Source organism: Sinohyriopsis cumingii, chromosome 16 (assembly GCF_028554795.1).
Source record: "Sinohyriopsis cumingii isolate HCF-2022 chromosome 16, ASM2855479v2, whole genome shotgun sequence".
Taxonomy (NCBI): domain Eukaryota; kingdom Metazoa; phylum Mollusca; class Bivalvia; order Unionida; family Unionidae; genus Sinohyriopsis; species Sinohyriopsis cumingii.
In genome coordinates this window covers 88971935-88991681 of record NC_142976.1, presented here as the reverse complement: position 1 = coordinate 88991681, position 19747 = coordinate 88971935, and the positions used below count along the sequence as shown (strand labels likewise).

Here is a 19747-nt window from a genome sequence, read left to right as displayed (position 1 = left end):
TGCCGACCCTACCAAAACAAAACGAGGGTTACTTCAAGCAATAGAAGAACTTAAACAGCAGGCAGATGCAGGTGCCGCAGCTGATCCAGGTGCCGCCGGAGTGGTGACAGTTGCTAGGGAAACATTTATTAATAAATTTACCGAAGATGGTATTACTGAAATAAAAAATATTCCGCTTACTAGCGTGGATGAACTTAGGGAATTTTCTGCTTGGATTGTCTTAAATTATCCTAACCGGCAGGATTTTTTAAAACCAGGAGCTGCCTCGGGTATGACCCAGGCTGATTGGAGGGATTATGTTTATAAAGTAAACCGAGACATTCCTCGAATATCCAGCACTGATGATACCTATAATTTTATAAAAACTGGCGTAATTGGGGTTAATAAGGAACTAAGAGACCAACGAACGAAGGTAAAGGAGGAAGAAGAGAAGAAAAAAATGCAGGAAAAGGAAATGAAAAAGCAGAAAAAGGAGGAGGAGGAGGAGAAAAAAATGCAGGAAAAGGAAATGAAAAAACAGCCGAGACAGAAGAAGAAGAAACCACCAGCTCTAAAAATAGACCCCGCAATGACACTGCCTGATCCAGTGCCTGAAATTTCATCACCTGAACAAATGGGGGCTAGCGCTCCTGATGATGATTTTACCACTCCTGTTTCGTCGCCCATCCCCCCCGATATATCAGAAGAGGAAATACTGAAAGAGAAACTAAAAGAATTAAAAAATGAATTAAAAAATTTAATGGAGAAAAGAGAAAAATTACAAAAAGAAATACCGAAAAAGGGTACCACCTCTAAGGTAGAAAAGATAAAGGAGGAGGAAAAATCTGTAGCTGATGAAATTGTTAAAACATCAGCAAAACTAAGGAAAAAAATGGGAAAGGGATACACCGGTCGCGGATATAACAACCACATCTGCCCTGATAATATCGTCAATGACGTATCACGGTTAGAAGTTCTCATAGGAGGAAGACGCGCCGGAAACAACTCTCCGGAAATTATAAATGAAGCCGCAGATATCTGTCAGAGACTATTTCAGCGTGGCATTATGGATATCGGCGTTTACCGGGGACTCATTGATGAACTCGCGGATGGTTATTACAGCGATTAGTAAATTTAGTTAGAGAAACAATAATTAAATAAAATGATCGTGCACAATTCTCAACCTAGACACGCTAGCGTGTTACCAGTCCGCGTAGTGAACTCGCGATTACCAGTCTACAGAGCACCCTACGGAGATGGTCTCGGTGATACAGTTACTGGTTTGTTTTCAAGAATAGCCCCTAAGGTGTTACCGATTGCAAAACAATTGTCGATGAAAGCTATTGATGTTGTCAAGGATAAAGCCCTTGGATCTGTTGGTGATCTCGCCGGGAAGGCATTCGCGTCAATCAAGGATAGACTGTTACGGTTAACTCGTAGATCAAAAAAACCGCCACCGGTGAAACTGGCCAGTACTGAACTTATGCCCGCACACGTCAGTAAAGTAATAAATCAGGCTGCCAATCAAAAACTTGCAGAGCTTGTAACCCAAACACCCGAACAAATAAATACAAGCTTGATATCAGGAAGCGGATTTCGTTTTAGAAGACAATAATTTTATATAAAATGTTTAAACTTATATCTGATCCAGCGTTCGACATGGATGCACCAACACTAAAAGATGGGTCCGTGCGCGATTATCAGTATTATTCTTATGAGGCAACAGTACCTAATCAACGCGGACGAATTGAATTACGAGTCCAGGATACAAGTAGATATTTCCTGCCCGCTGAAGCATTTCTTGAAGTTACGGGTGAACTTGTAACAGATGTTGTCGCTAATACAGAATACGGAGCTAATGTTCGAGTTGGTTTTGTTAACAACGGTATCATGGCGCTGTTCAAAAGTGCCTCATACAGCATTGACGGAAGAGAAATTGAAATAATTCAGGATAATGTTGACGTTGCTACAACAATCCTGGGATTAGCGAGATACTCAGATGATTACACTAGATCAGCTGGTCCGACTATGATGTTCGCTAAGGATAATTCTGATCATCCGGATCATAGATCTAGCATTTTTAGACAAGCAGTAAATCGTGCTGCTCCTCCTGTTGCTGTTGATGCAATAGAGAATTTACCATTTCCCAACCCTAATTACAATCTTGGTTTTGCTACGCGTAAATTAATGTTATCAGGTGACCGTAGGAGATTTTCATGCGCAATTCCACTATCTCACATCTTTGGATTTTGCAGAAATGTCAGAAAGGTTATTTTTGGAGCCAATCATACAGTTGTACTTAACCGAAAAAGTGATGACGTTGACGCCATCTGGCGAGAGGATACTGCTGGTGTTGCTGCCGGTAAAGTAATATTATTCAAGCTTGCGTTGTGGATGCCAGTAATGTCCCCATCAATCACTGAAGAGCAACGGCTACTCTCTTTCATGGACACAGGCGGTAAATCATTGATATCATGGTTGACAACAACAACAGATTCCATTCAGGGTGCCGGTGCTGGGCAGTTTACGTGGCACATAGCATCACAACAGGGAATATCAGCGCCGCGACATATTTTTGTTGCACTCCAGCAAAATGCGAGGTTGACTTCCCAACTACAGAGTCATATGATATTTGACAAACTTAATGTCTCTGAGGTTTCGCTGCGAATAAACGGGCATCAGGAACCATCCGAGGATATATTAATAAATTATGAGCGAAATGAAGTTGCACGGGCGTATCATCGCTTGATGACATTTATGGGACGTGATCAGAATGTTGATACCGGGTTGCAGATATCACAACTGGATTTTACAACGCTGTATCCGATTTATTACTTTTCTGTATCCGATTTATTACTTTTCGCTGGAACATTTGGATCTAACAAGACAATCTGTCGTTGATATACACTTCAAAGCTCGTGTAGGTGAGTTTCCCCTCGGCCCGCCTGCTTTTTTTAGAGCTGTCGCGGTTATACTCTCCGATAAAGCAATGCTGCTTGAAGGTGTTGGCGGACGAATGAGAGTTATTGACGCTCCAGTAGAAAACATGTAACAATTAGATTAGTTTCTGAAATATAATGTCATACAGTCACGTTAATGTCACCTTGACTTCCGGTCAAACGAAGAAATTGCAATCGAAGAACGCAAGCACGTGCGGGACATCAATAACACTAAAACGAGATCAACTTGTTGGTGGTCCAAACAAGCTGTCGTTGACTAATACTCAGATTAAACATTTTAATAAGGCACTAACAGCAAAAACCGGTGTCCGACTTGATTTCTCTGCTGCAGCTATCAAGGACATGACTAAAACCGGTGGAATATTTCCTCTTCTCGCAGCAATACCGGCGTTGATTGCCGCGGCAGCACCAGCCGTAGCAAAAGCCGCAGCACTCGGTGCAGTTGGAACCGCAGCTGGAATGGCACTAAAGAAAGCAACCGGAAACGGATACAAGAAAAAAAAGGGGAGATCCGCTCGCGGATCAGGGCTAAGACTACCAGGAACTCCCGCATCATGGTATCCAAAAAATTTCTAACGCTGAAACACAAAGTGTCCCCGATGTTGAAGGTTCCAGCGTTGACGATTCCAGCGTCCAATTTTGATTTACTCGATGCTGTTAAAAAATTGCGTGTAAAACATTTCAGAGGCGTATTTATGCGAGATCAATTACCGCAACGACCGAATAATCCAGAAACTGGCATTATCAATCTCGACAACAAAGATGGTCCGGGAACTCACTGGGTTGCTTACGCGATCGATCCACGTGGAATTATCTATTTTGATTCGTACGGTTTAGCACCGCCAGTTGAGTTTCTCAAGTATGTCCGCGGAGTGCCTCGCACTCTCAACAGCAGATTTTCTAATGTTCCAGTGTGGCAGTCGACGTTACCAACACAAACATTAATTGATCCGCCCATTTGTGGGAGGGAGGTTTTAAATGTTCTTGATGCAATCTCAAGAAATCCAGCAACTCCTCCTCATAAAGTAGTGTATGAATATACCGCATCGAGAAACGCTAGCGTTTCCAATGCTAGGCATTTTCATGCTCGCATTTGAAAAACAGCAATAAGAATAATGGTGGATATTTACGGAAGACCTTTCGCGCGAAGAGGTAAACCAAGCACAGATGCTGATCTCTCAAAATATGCGACCCGAGATGAAATCGATAATCTTTTGAATATAGCTGGAGTTGACCCAGATGAAGTTGTTATTTTTCAGGACAAGCAAGGAAAACTAAGAACGAGCAACATTAAGTGGAATGATATAATTCGCAAAGTTCTTGGAGCTACCAAGGATAACTTCGTTGCATTTAGTGATGGCGGCCGGATCAAGGACTCGAATATATCAATCGCAAGCATCAAAGACAGTATTGATAAAGGTGTTGATAAATGTGTGAAAAAAACCGGCGACACGATGACAGGCGAACTCAGCATGAGCGGCAACAAAATAACCGCGTTAGCGAATCCCGAATCCGACCAGGATGCGTCAAACAAACAATACGTGGACATCATCAACGGTAAACTAAATACGCTGCGGTCAGAGTATGATGTTCACGTGAACGGGTTTAAAAGACTCCAAAGAAACTTTCAAAAAACTGGTGAGACCGTGGATAAGTTCTTTGGGCCTCCTCCAGTCGTCGATGTAAAACTCGCTGAAATCAAGACCGACATTAACACGATCAAACAAACACAGCAGGATATCGTATCGGGAATTCCTGAGATCGTTAACAAAATCAGTTTGATTAAAGTCCCCGTTGGAGTTACTCCGGGGCATTTCACCAACATCGTATTCACGGTATCATCGGGATTCGCAACATGGTCACGAGAAAATAACACTATCAAATACCCAGCAACGGTCACTGGCGTGTACAGGTTGTCTGTGTTTTCAGCCGCTAAATTTGAAATCTTCACAACATATCCTTGGAGACATTCCACCGATAAGTATTCCGGGGTTGTAACCGTAATACTAAACAGCGGAACCGAAGCAACATTTATGCTTGAAGCCGAAGACGATAGTTTAACAGCAACATCTTACTGGTTTTGTTTGGAATTCGTCGCTGCAACATCTCAATTGGTTACCGCGTAATTGAAAATCGCCAGCGATTTTAAATAATGTCAACGACGCCAGATGCTCAACAATATCGATACAATCAAGTCCGTGAGTGGCAATCTGAGTTAAAAACTGTCATCGAAGTAACCAGTCAAAAAGTAAAAAAATACAAGCGCCGCATAACAGTGCTGGATATTATGGTTTATTCAGTATCTGCCGTTGTTGCATCTGCCGGAGCAATACTATCAGCGGTCACTCCGGTAACTGCAGCAGTCGCCGCCACGATCTCTGTTTGTGCGGCCACAACAACAGCTGGAGTTTTCGGCATCATAACAAAAAAAATATCATCATGTGCTAACACAAAATTACACGATTACACGACAAAATTAAATACAGCCACGACCGCATATCAGAAATTATCATCGCTGATATCATCATCGTTAGACGTGCACAGCGACGCTACGATATCAGATTCTGAATTCAAACTAATGTCAGATGCGTACAATGACTATTTGAAAACTAAACAAATAAATAATGTCACTGATGGCAACGCCACAGGAACTGCTTCAACAAATAGTCACAAACACAACACCGGTAAGGACCACAATGATCTCAGTGTGTTCGACGACACCACAATTCGGTATTAATTTTCAAACTCCAATTCCAGTGAGTGAAATCGCGTTAGCAAAGCTCAGTGTGTATCACAGCTGGCCCAACATCAGGTCGGCATCATTTGGTGGTCTGCAGCCAAATAATTCGTTTGTGTTCTCGTACAAAAACAAACCCAATGACACTCCAGAATGGGATACAATTACGCTACCCACTGGGAGTTATCAGATCGAAGAAATCAACAATGAGATACAACGCCAAATAAAACGAATCACCGGCAAGGAACCCAAAATATCTCTGACCGCGCATGAACCAACGATGTCTACGGTCATTGAAATCTCAACACCGGGATACGCCGTTGATATTTATAACAGCTCTCTTCGAACAGTATTAGGATGGCCAAAGGCCCGCGAGGTTAAACCCGGTCCACCAAAACCTGAAAAATCGGATTTTATTACCGATAAACAAGAACTGCACGATCTCGAGTACAATTATTATTTACTCCTTGCAGATCAATTACTAGCAGGAAAAGGTACTTTAATGCCCGATACTTGGAGTATAGAAGCTCCACGTGTTAATGGGCAGGAGCTCAGTTACCGTCTAGATTCTATAGAATCTGATTTATTTATTCCGATCAATCTAGTACATAAACAACAGCTACAACTGTTGCGAGTATATTTCCAAGATTATATTTCTGATTTAACTGGAAACGCTAGCGTGAGAAGTCCCTTGGACTTCCATACAAGCAGTTCTCGTGATAATATTATCACAACCATAGAAAAACTAAACAAACTCGCATCCGCGATGGAAACTATAAATCAAAAAATAATTCAACATTTACTGGATTACAAAGATGATACCATCGGTATTAACAGACAGATAGCCAGAGCAGATTTTGCAATTAAATATGGTATTCCCGTGAATGATATTTCAGATTTTAAATTTCCCGGATATAACGCACCCGTGCTGAGAAAATCAGTCCAGGATCTCATCGAGGAATCTTTCGAAGATATTCTTGCCGCGTACACGCGAATAAAACCAGAACCTGTTATTCTCAAGCACGACAACAGTACATCCGCCGATGGCAGACACATCTCACCCGGGATCGTAAATATCACAGATGTTATTGCGGTCAATCTTGTATGTGACGTCATCGATGGCAGTTACAGCGCTAGCGCTGACACAACGACGGCCACGCAGGGGTTTGTCCTGTATACGTTCACACCAAAAGACCCCCCTGGTTTTCTGATTGTGCAAGAACCAATCAATGTGGTCTATCTACGGTGTAATAATCCGTGGTTGTCAACGATAAATTTCAAACTTGCCGACCAACGGGGGAATTTGTTGGACCTGCGTGACGAGACTGTTAGTATAAACTTACTGGTGAAGTCCTAAGTCGCTAGCACGCATTTAAAAAAAAACGGTTGTGTATAATGTGTGAGTACATTCATGCACGAGTTCATATTCATGATAAGCAAATTCTTCACGAGGCAATAAAAACCGCATTTGGAAACTCTTTGAGTTTCTCGGGACAGACACACGAACAGTATTTCCCCGCGAGAATAATCGTTGACGTGTACGGCGACGAAGACTTCTTGTTAACTCGGTCACAATTGACGCAGTTACAGCAAAATCATATGATCACAGCTTGGTGTCAACGAGAACAGATTATGAACTATTCTCATTGTTGTATTGATGCTGAAACGCTCAAGCAAATCCTGAAAATCTGAAAACTCTTCGAGTTGAGAAATTTCAAGGCAAAAAAAAATAATACACTTTTTTTTTACCCGTCTCCAAGCGGGGCTAGCGTTCTCAGGTTCTACTTCACGGGTGTGAGTCACACGCGGCGGTTTATACTTCCTTGTCGGCCTCGTAGTCACAAACACTAGTAGGCATTTCCGCGTCTGAATTCTTTATATAACCTTTTAACAGTCTCACCCTGGTGTTAATTAATTTTCGAGTCTCATACTCGGATGACAATTCAAGACGAATCTTCTCAACTACACGGCACAGTGGAATAAATTCAGATACCTGATTGGACGTTATCGTGGCAAGTGATTTGTAAATGCGATCTTGCAAACCCTTAATGAACCTATATCTGGCAGGGAGATTGTTCTTCCCGGATCGTGATAGCTCATTCAAGGATTCAAAATCTGACATAATTGTTTCAGTGTCTAGTAAAATATTAAAACCCCGCTGTTGTAATTCTTTAATTTCAACAAGTATAGTATTTATATTTTCGTGATTCATATTATTATGTATTTTTATATTTTTAAATTGGGAAACGCTAGCGTTTCTGAGAAGTCCCTTGGACGAGAAATGCTTTGCATGAGCGATGCTAGCATCGCCACAGAGAAACTCTTCGTTTTTTTTTCTTGGTCTTATACTGAGTTATCGTTGTTGTCAGTTACATAACAGAATGAAATCTTCTGTTTGAGCTTCTTGGAAAATGCTGTTTTGTAGATCCCATCTGCGACATGTTGTGCAACAGGTGGACAAATATCGAAATACCTACCGGCGGCGGCTATTGTCTCGAATACAATTTCTTCACCTGTAATTGTGTTCGTGGATTTAATAGCTCTTCTTGCAACTGTTTTACAACGCCCTGTGTTACCCAGTAGGCAGTTCTTGCTCTGAGTGACCATGCGAAGATTGTTTATGGAGTTATCAAGTATGTTACCGTTAATGTGATCAATGACAAAACCTTTAGGGATCACTCCATGAAAACATTCATAGACGAAACGATGACATAAATACCTCTTCGAGGAAATGCCTGCATGTCTCGGCGTGGCAGTAAATCGTGAATAACCACAATTATCAACTGTACCAACTTGTTTTTGTAGCCTGCAGTGTCGTATTATGCCATCTTGATTTGCCTCATAATTGGAAATAATTGGATGCGGAACAAATTGATTCATTATAATACAGGCAAATTATTTGTCTAATTCATAATTTGTCTGAAAACTTATTTATGTAATCGTGCTCGGAGAGTGTGTTATTGCAGTATTTTTTATTATAATACCGTTTTAGTTCTCGATAGCGTTTTCCACCACACGCTGAACATAATTGCGTTTTTCCTCGTACTCCAATGCCGCATCTGATACACGGTATCGGTCCTAGACTTCCCCGGCGGACCTGTTGAGCATGTTGTCCACAGTATTCGTGTCTGCATGGTTTGCCACACGGCGCTGATGAATTTAGTTTAATCCACTTGCATGAAAAATGCTTTGCATGAGCGATGCTAGCATCGCCGGAGAAACTCTTTGAGTTTCCGTTCATTATATATAATATTTTTGTCTATTTAAATACTTGTCTTAATTATAATAATGAGTTTTGAAAGACTATCCAGAATAAAACCCGCAGGCGGTCGATTCGATCTTGACCGGTTAACCGCTGATCCACGACGAAGAGAGTTAAAGGAACTGCTTGGTGTTATCAAGAATGCCAAGGAAGAGTTTCGTCGTGATGGTGCCGCACATGTGTGGTCGACATATAAAATTATCCCCGACGCGAGCGTTATCATTGATGCTACCATGAACGATACAATCGCGCGTAACATAATTGGGTATCTCGACGATAGAAGATATTTCATACAGATAAAATTTATTATCAAAGTGGTCAACGAAAACGACGATGACACGTGGATTATCCGTGATAAAAATGATCCTATCCTTGACATTAAAAGGAAAACTATTTTGTTGAGCAATAATTCTAGACCAGGAATGTTGACGGGGGTTGATATACCGTATTACGCCAGATCGTATCCAGTAACTGCAGTCGTTTACGGAATATATCCGATAAAGAAACCAAGTGTAGATAAACTCACGCCAATGAAAACATCAGTGATGTTAAATTGTGTAGCTGAGCGAGTAATGGAACATTTTAAAAACGCAGCACGTGGAAATGGTCTAACTGAGATCAGAAAAAATAAAATAACAACATGGGCTAATCGAGTCAAAGATGTAGGGGCCACAATTAAGGATGTTGCCGCGCTAGAAAAATTATTAAGATTTCCTATAACGGTATTATCGCTAACAGGCGAGGAATTGTATAAATCGAAATACAACCGTAGTGGAGCTTCAATAACAATTATTGATCATAACAGCCACGCCTGGACGGAATCAGTTAAAATATTTCCACGCGATCGTGTTATAAGGTATTATTCCGCGGGTATGTTTGATTGTATTTATCAAATGAGTAAAACCGATCCGGTATCGGTATGGTTGTTTAGAAGTTCTGAAGTTGGTGATTATGACCAGTTCGTGACCCCGAACGGAGAAATATATAGAACTGCGGAGTTACAAAATGAAATGAAAGCGCTCACAGAAAAATATTCAACTGAGCAAGTTGATCAATTACTAACTAATTGTTTTACTGTTCCAAGTGTTGCCGCACATATAGCACGACAAAAAAATAATTGGAAACCAACCATGAAGAGTTTTCTCGAGAATGTTCAGCAGAGTTGCATCGAATACGGACACGGCGGTTTATGGAATAGTGTATTTGTTAGTGATAATATGGTATCGGTGGATATGATTGCGTGCTATCCAGGAAGTTTTCTTGGCTATGGCGAATGCGCTGAATACTTTAAACGATTTGGACATCCCACAAATTTAATGACAAGAGTAGCTATTAACGGACCTTTACCTGATTTTGACCTGACTGGATTTGCTCGCGTGGAATCGTTCGAATTTGCAACACGGTTACATCCTATTAATTATGCTTGGTTTGGCAGACATTTCCACGAAAGGAAGTGGGTGCCGTTTCCGTTGTTGCGGTTTATGGTTGACAAAACAATACTAACATCTGTTGTTGTCAGTGAGGGGATTATTTGTTACTCAAAACAAACCTCAGTTTGGTTACCAACTCCAACTGATACTGCGTGTTATTCTGACTTAAAATTAAATTATCCTACAGCGTCTGAAGAAGAATTACGCACACTGGCGTATAAACATGATGAGCGCAACTGTAAAGATCTCGGCCGAAGATTGATAGGTAAATTTACTCAAGGTGGAGCATATGATCATAAACGACATCACAGTCGATTAATTATGGATGAAGAAGAATTAAATTTCATTATCGCTGATACTACTGCGAAAGATACATTTTGTAGCCGCGAGGATATAATAATATCATTGCCGGGGATGCCTGGAAAACGATTAGGAACAGTTGTTAGTTATATCGACGGTGATTCAGCTCAGTACACTCATTTGAGATCCTCTATGCTGGCTTATGTTTCTATAAATTTATTGTCGATGGTGAATAGAGTTCCCTTCGCGGTAAGGGTTGCAACAGATTCGTTTTATATTAACGAAGACGATTTAACAGCGTTAGATTTACCAACATCGGATGATCAATGGGGAACATGGCGAGTAAAAAAGGAAGAGTTGCACGCGTACTGTGAATCAGCTGATGTTGAAATTAAAGATGAATATCGTAAATCAACAACCTTGTCGTGGACAACTTTGTCGTTACCTTCTGTGTACGATCCAATTGCTAGACACAGAACAGTTTATTTGAACGGACCTGGAGGCTGTGGTAAGACAACTCGTGCAATCGAACTATTTCGCGGTTCTGATTTGGTCGTGCTAACACCAACACACAGACTTGCCAGAGAAATGATACAACGCGGAGTAAAGGCCTGCACTTATCACGGCTTTTTCAAATACAGCGGCGGTACATGGACTTCTACGCGAATGGGAACGAAGTATATCCCGGAGAAAATCATCTGGGATGAAATAGACACTGTGCCGCTGGATACATTACAACGGTTCCTGACGTGGTTGTTAACGAAAAATACCGCAGTTGTGATGTGCGGCGATCATGGTCAACCACCACCATTTGTCGGCGAATCTCCCCACGAATGGTTGAGAGGGTTTGTTGATTATTACGAGGAAATGCGTGATGACATCAGAGCGCTTGATGACACATTAAAGGAGTTTAAAAAACTAATTAGGCTACAAACCAATAAAGTCCAATGTGAAATAATGCGTGAAATAATTCCAGAGACTTCATTTGATAACTTTTTAACGGCGTGGAAACCAGATGATTTAATTGTTGCAAGTAGAAAATCAGTCAGAGATACACTTCAGCGGCGACTATTTCAGTTACAGCGGCAGAAATTTCCAACGTTGGAAGTGCCGTTATGTTATAGACCAGATGATACACGATTGCAGAATATTGATGTTGATATTCCCGGAAAACCAGAGAAGCAAAATTTAGTATTGAATGATATAGTAACAGTTAACGTCGATGCGGTCGAAGATGCATTAGCAATAAATAAATCACCGTGGACACTAGGATATGCTATGACGATTCATTCAGCACAAGGATTAACTATTTCTGATACAACTGTTTGGATCGTTGATGACCGCATCGAATGGTCAAATTTAGTTTATTTAGCCGTGTCGAGAGTAAGAAAGATGGCTCAGTTACGAAGAATTGTATTAGATACGTCAACGAAGTCAGCCGTTGTTGAGTTAACGCAAAAAGATCAAATAAGAAAAAAATTAGACAGTTACCGACAAAGCGACAAGAAAAATAATAGAGAGTTTAGCCTGGATATCAACGCTGTGTTGTCGTTACGTGAGCGTCAGAATAATCACTGTGCGAGTTGTAATTGTTTATTGCTGTGGCAGTATCCGAAAAACGACCCAAGACAATTTACCGTGGATAGAATAGACAGCAATCTCGGTCATACGCGTGAAAATGTAATGCTGACCTGTCTTGAGTGTAATCGACGCAGAGGTGTTGCTGCAGTTATTTAAGTGATCGAGGTGGTAATTGTGTATCCGTGGGAATCACCTGAAGTTGCTCGCGTGTGAATCCACGCTGAGGAGCAGTTGAATCTAATCTGTAGATTGCGTTTCTCCCAGTTGATCTGGTTATGCTGGATATCTTGTGTGTGGTAACACTCCATGTGGGATCGGTTGCTCTTTTTTTCCCTCCTTCGAGTTCGCCGGGTTCGTATAAATACCTAACGGTGACATTACCCAGCAACGGGGACGCTAGCGTCGTTGGCTGCGTTGAAACACGTTCACTGACGCGGGGTATATATTTTTTTGTGATTGCATTTACAGGTCTCATGTTTGTTGTTCTGGTAATTTCATTATTCAGCGCGGCTATCACGTTTGGCAGTCTTGCAACCCATTCACGAGATCTCGTATCGTAAATGAATTCCCTCGCGTACTGGTATCCGAATAATCTCTCAGCGAGTGTTCTATTAAATCGCTCAACAATTGCCTGATCCCGATGAATTTCAGTATGTCCTCGTCGTATGATAACGTTATGCTGCTTTGTCAGTGATGATACCGCGCCCTGAAATTCTTTACCAGGATCAACTTGTAATAATCGGGGCCAGCTTAGAGGTCCTCGTTGATAAATTCGTTTGAACGCAGAAGCAACTTCAGCGGCTGTTTTAGTCGCTAACGGTTCTGCTTCTTTGTATCTACTAGCAACATCAACTACTGTTAGCGCGTATTTGTATGTTTTTCTACGGACAGTATCATGAGGCAGGAATAGTATGTCAGCCTGATGAACTTCATTGGGGGTACTAACATCAAAATGTGCAAAATTGATTTGTCGAGGTGGTGGTAAGTAGATTTGCCATATTGCTTGTTTTGACAGCCATTTTTTGGCAACCTTGCGTGTTACCTTTGCTGCGCTGGCGAGTTTATTAATTGCTGAGTTACCTCTCCAGTATCCGATTGGGGAATAATAAATCGCTTCCATTGTTATTAATTATCCAGCGCCTAATGCTAATTTAGATTTCATCGCTGATCTTATTAACCAATTAGCGAGTGACTCCTTAAATGATTTATTTTTTATGGAGCTTAGTGCATGAATTAATTTCACATCCGCGATATGCCTGTCTTGTAGATCTTTACTTCGATAAGCAACATCATGTATGTGACACGCTGCGTCGATAGCGTTTATCGGATACTCTCCCGGTTTTGGTTTAGACTGTTCATCAAGTCTGATATCTAGTCGTGTCCCTGGACCGCAGTAATTGTATCCTGGGAGATGTTTTTCTCCGGGATATTTAGCCCAAGGGGTACCTGGAAGTCGTCCGAGGGTTGCTGCGATGTCACCTCCGCTGACTTTGTCAGGCTTTTTTTTTGAAATCTAAATTTTTTTGTTCCACATTGCGTGCAAGTACCAGAAAGTGCTTGTCTGTTATTTTTTGTTGTAATGGTTGTTATGTCGTTTGTAGGGGTTCGTGCCTTACACTTCACACAATATAGATCCATAATTATTATTCCTTATATACAAATGGAAATTACAGATTTTTCTGCGACGCGAAGAAAGGAGCCAGTTAAGCATAATTCAGTGCTACCAAATTCTATCCGGATGATTATCATTGGACCATCTGGATCAGGTAAAACACAGCTGTTGCTGAACCTGATAATGAAGTGGATGAAGTGGGACAAATTATACTTGATAGCTCCGTCTGTGGATGATCAACGTTGTTATGATGTTATAAAAGATTTTAATGAGAGTGCAAAAGCGCTGAGTGAAGACGGCGACGAAATAGTTGAATTTATCACTGATATCGAAGAAGCTCCCAGCGTTGAGGACCTCGACGGGGAAATAAATAACCTAGTAGTGTATGATGATGTGATGCTGGACAAGCAAAAAAATCCTGCAAGAATATTTTCCCGGGGTCGTCATAAAAACACTGATGTGATTTATGTTACTCAACGTTATACACAAATACCAAAAGTAATCAGGGATAACTGTAATCTTCTTGCGGTGTTTAATGGAGTTGATGTTCACACGCTGAGAAATATTCATCAAACCTGGTGTAGCGGCGATATGGATATTAATAAGTTTAAGAATTTCTTTAGTCGCGCTCAAAGAACCCCGCATGGATTTGTGACAATAAATTTACACGACCCGCGGACACGATACCGTATCGGACTTGATACATTGTATGGTTAACATGAAAATGTTTCCTTGGAAATCTTCGTCTTCGTAGAGCAGCAGGGGGCGCAAACTACACCTGATTTTTCGATGATACCTCACCGTGGAAATTATGTCGGATACGAGTCGGATTTATTGAAGTAACTCGCGTTATGTCAGCGGAAATACAAAGCATTTTCAAGGACATTTTTTTTTGTCTCGTTTTCTGAATAAAAGTGTTATTTCGTCGAAATAAGCCCTCTATCGGGAAAAGTTTCAGTGGAAGGGGTGTCTCGGAAAAGTATTTTGTAGGATTCGCCCCCCCTGCTGCTGAAGCTGTATTTCCCTTGTATTATATTATTACATTAAAATAAGTCGAGTGGGTAATACAGTAAAATCCGTCACAAAACAATATCAGATAAGTTGGATAATTTCTGAAAACCTTTTTAGTAATATTTTTAGCAAATACATATAAGTATATATTGTATGCTACAGTTCTAAACAAAAATACGTAAATCAGCTGCTATTATTATTATTATTATTATTAACCAGGTATTGACCAGGTAGGCGTAAGGAATACGGATTTCTTTGGACCTCATCTGTTTACCAGCCCTCAAGCCATAGAAATAGCTTCAGTAGGAGAGCTTTTCTCGGGAGTTGCGAAATCTGCAGTTGAGAAGTGAGTGAAAACCAAAATCAGCCCTTGCATCCAAACTTGTTTTTAATATCACATGCAGTTATTTCTCTGTATTTCTTACCTGTTCATTCCTATGAAATATCTTAGTTATTAAAATGCTACTACTACTATGGAAAATGATGGAGGGAGACAACTAAAAGATAATTTGATGAATATCAAAGTTTGAATTTTCATGGCAATAAATGGCTTACAAATCTCATGGAGATTTAGCTCAGCCCGCGAATCAAGAATTTTCCGAATCCCCGTGGTGAAATTTTCAGTAAGAACTGCTTGCATGACACAATCAATCTGAACTGTAGTTAACAAAATACACGTGCTATGATTTACAACTACTGTCAACATTATTGTAGGTGAAATGTAAATTATCACTGGGGGCAAATGGAATTAATATGTACCTTCATTGAACATCCTTTGGGTTGTGACGTACACATTTTATTAACTAACTAGGCTAATTGACCGTCATTGGAAGGGGATGAAAAGTATGTAGAAAAAAATAATAATTGGGATTTGCGAATTTAAAAGAGAAGTTTGATCAAAGAGTACAAAATGTTTAAACAAATTTGGGATGTCGCCGCCACTTTGGAATATCGATCTCTTGTTTGGTAAGCGGGACACACAAAAAAACAAAACAAATGTTGGTGTTTATACTTAAGATAAGATGTTGGGGGTAAATAAGTTTTACCATTGTTTAATCAAGATTGACTTGAAAATCTGTGTACGAATTATAATTTTTAAATTGTTTTTCTATCAGAATATATCTTTATGCCTTACTTTTCTTTAATAGTGAGGTATGAAATAAATAATATAAAATGAAATTTTCAACATATAAATAAAATAATTTTAAAAAATTGAATTAGATAGTTTGAAAGGATGTTTCTGAACATAGAAATACAAAACTTTGTTTCAAAAATATTCGATACTGCCGCGAGTTTAGAACTCGCGAACTCTTCTTTGACATACGTTACACACATAAAGGAAGACAGATGTGGACGTTTATATACAAGATTCAAGGAAAACAATTGCTACAATTAGGATTTGTCCAGAGAAATTAAGATTTCATAAATAGACAAGTCAAGCGAAAATATGTATTCTTCTGAGAATTCCTCAGTGTTGGTATTGTCCTATTTTATCGACTAACACTTTCCTTCAACCTTTTTTTCAATCACACCTGTCGGCTTGGGATAGAGAGTAAACCAGATTTATTTGCGCGAGATGTGTCTGTGTTGATTATCTAGTCATAAAGGTCTTGGGATTTATTTTAAATCGCAGTTTATACGTAACAATCACATGACCTTGTATTAATAGAATTTTACGCTATTGTACTTTTATCCTTGTTTTGTGTGTCAGTTGTAGGGTGTGGATGGTCTACATGATCCTTTTATATTTGGTGAATAATTAATGTTTCTTCCTGGCGATTTTGGCAACGTGCTCGCTCTGCCATAGCTAGCTTTTGCTGACCACTCCCTAGATTGGATTGTGCTCATGCACCATTGAATCTTCTTTATTGTGCATGCTGTATCTCTTCTTATCGCGGTTGTATTATTATATTCAAACATTTTGCTCAGTTCGCATAGATAATACGGTGGTTGTTTATTTGGAAATGTACATTTTCTATCCCTAGGCTCGCTATTTCAAAAGAGAATATAAATCAACAATTATCCAGTCAAATTTCAATTCCTGGTCTGAGATGTCCTTTCTCCAATGTTCCGGACTGTCTCGGAGCTGCGACTTCCCGGTACAGGACCATAGACGGCTCATGCAATAATCTCAACAATAAGCTATGGGGCCGATCATTTACCCCGTTTGAGAGGATGCTACCTGCCATTTATGACAACGGTATGGAAAGTTATTTATTTAGCATGTAGAGTTCGTCCAAACTGAGCTACAGTGAATCTGACAATATTTTCAATTGATAGGGAACAAGCATCTTCGCCACAAAAATATAAACGAATTCCAATAGTGAAATGATGAAATATTTTTATCATGACATTTCTATCACCAGCCGATATGTGATGTAATCATGCAGGTCTCCCTCAAAACCAGTGTTACATTTCTGCCTGATTATAAACAGTCCTGGAATTAGTGGCAAAGGTTATGAACTAAAGAACAAATTGTGTAAAGTATATAATGATTGCTTTTCAGAAAACGTGAAATGATTTCACTCTATCCATGATGTGCCATATATTGTTTTGAAAGATCTAAGAGTAATGACCCATAGAGACCTTAACGATTTTTTTTAAACTTTATAATTTTCAAAGCATTTATTGGAAACTGTAAAGGTACTAAACACATGTAACAATTGTCCTTTATTTTTAATGATTGATTGATTATCACACACTTACAGACGGACGTTAATCGCTGTATCTGAAAACTGCCACACTGTCCTTCGTTCTGCTACTGATATCTGTAAGGTATGAAAGCTGCGAGTTTATGTGATCCGTGATTTTGTACATGCCTCTGGAATATTAACAAATAAAATGGAAAGGAAGGCTATCCTTGAATCACTATGAAATGAAAGTGTAAGAACTTGGTCTTAACTTATGTCTAAAGTCTGATTCATCGTCTCTGTCGAGCAAAACAGCATTGAACGACAAATTTTGAAACATATTCTACATTCTATTATCTCACCTTGTAGGTATTGATGAGCCTAGACAAACCAGCTTATTCGGAGGACCTCTGCCTCTGGCCCGTAAGATAAGCTCACAGTTCCATCAGCCGAGTCTCATTGGTCACTTGATGCCAGATCTAAGTCACATGACCATGGAGTTCAGACAATTTCTAAGTCATGATATTCAGCGGAATGCTTTGTCTACGGGTATTATTATTATTATTATTATTATTATTATATACACCCCATAGCTTAAACGAGATATAAAGTGGTAAGTAGTCCAAATAATTTTAATATAGAACCATTGATACTGATTATTCAGCACCGTTTAATTTCTCAGTTCCGGATGTATAACAATTTGAACGTTTGTAACTGGCTAGAAGGTACACTCTGAGCATCTGAGGTTTTATTCATAAATCTAATTATTTAAGCAAATTATTTTTGTGATGTTCTCAAGTTTGGTACCATTCATTTTCAGTCACCAATCAATTAACATATAGGTCTTGATAGTGTTTTCACATCCTAATAAATCGTGCTCCTCGTCGTCAGTATGTTTGTCAGTGTATTGTTTTTTTTGTTTACTTCTACGCTGATAATCTGTCAAATTAAATTATCATTAATTAAAGGTAAACTATTGAAATTACGGCTATATCCACGCCTGGGGATAAGCGACATGTTTACGTAATGATTAGTGATATTAATAGCCAATAAATGCAGTACCTTTACGTTATCCAAAACCGTTGCGTATACCAAGCCTCTCTGGACATCATCGATAATGTCTGTCAGAATCTTCCATTAGAATAAAATCCACGGTAAAAGCTATGTTAATGAATCTTTTGTTTCTAATTGTCACAATACTGAATACAGATAATGCAATACATTCAAATCTAGTAGATGAGGATGTCGTATATATATTTTTTTAACAGTAACAGCAGCATAAAAAGTTATCAAACGTGAAATTAGATCATTTAATCAGAGCGGTAAAGAGGGCGCTGCGCCTAATTGCTTTTTGCAGGTCCCCAGGCCAACAATCTAAAACTTTAAGAAAAGTGACCGGACTGTAACCCAAACTAGCTTACCTTGTCTTTTCCAGAAGTATTTTTTTTATTTATTTGCATCTCAATAATTTTGACGGAGTTCGTTCATTATAGACACAAAAGCTATGTGTCATTTTCTCCCTTAACATTGATTATCTCCAGATGATGATGTGGTTTTCGTACTGGTTCTATATAAAATTGTACTATAATAAAACTGCAATCTCATGTTAATATGTTGCTCTGCTATACGATGTAACGGGTGTATATATAGGTCATTAACGGCATTTGATAACGTCATAATTTAAACATGAGGTGAGAGCGACTTGGGGATGCAAGCGTCCTTCAGTAAACTAGTTTGATCTTGGTTAGTGACTTGGCTCATAAAATGTCAGAACTATAGGGTTGACAACTAGCCTAAATGAGCGTGCGTGAAGGTAGACTGGTTTTGTAATGTAATAAATTTGGAGTACTCGCATTTGGTTATAGCGACCCGTTTTAAGGAATTCTTAGATTTTTGTGATTACTTGTCTGATTATTGGAATTCGGTGCAATATAAATATTCCCTTGCCCGAAATAATTATCCAGTTACTAGGATATAAGACAAAGCGTCAAACGGGTTGAGATGCAAAAGCCGCGGAGTTAAAATCAAATTGATCTGCGCCCATCGACTGTGTAAATAATGTGATTCTAGTGAATTATGTGATGACAGATGTCTCATTTTTGTGTGGTGTTATGGATAAGTTGTAAAGATTGATCGTGTAAAGTGCTAGTTCAGAAAAGTTTTAGAAGTTGTTTATTGCTTGGAACCCGAGTCTGGTAAATTATATATATGTTTGGTTTTTGCTGCGAGTGAAGCAAAGATAAAT

General features: G+C 39.5%; 1 protein-coding gene across 3 annotated transcripts in view; it reads left to right on the top strand.

Moving 5' to 3' along the window:
- Positions 1 to 19747, top strand: part of LOC149780964 (immunomodulatory peroxidase-like) — a 74010-nt gene that overhangs the window by 41095 nt on the left and 13168 nt on the right. For all 3 annotated transcript variants that reach the window (XM_089938074.1, XM_089938072.1, XM_089938075.1), the window contains 3 exons: positions 15092 to 15218; positions 16858 to 17072; positions 17872 to 18051. In XM_089938074.1, the coding sequence (XP_089794200.1) occupies positions 15092 to 15218; positions 16858 to 17072; positions 17872 to 18051 (522 nt within the window). The remainder of the gene's footprint in view (positions 1 to 15091; positions 15219 to 16857; positions 17073 to 17871; positions 18052 to 19747) is intronic.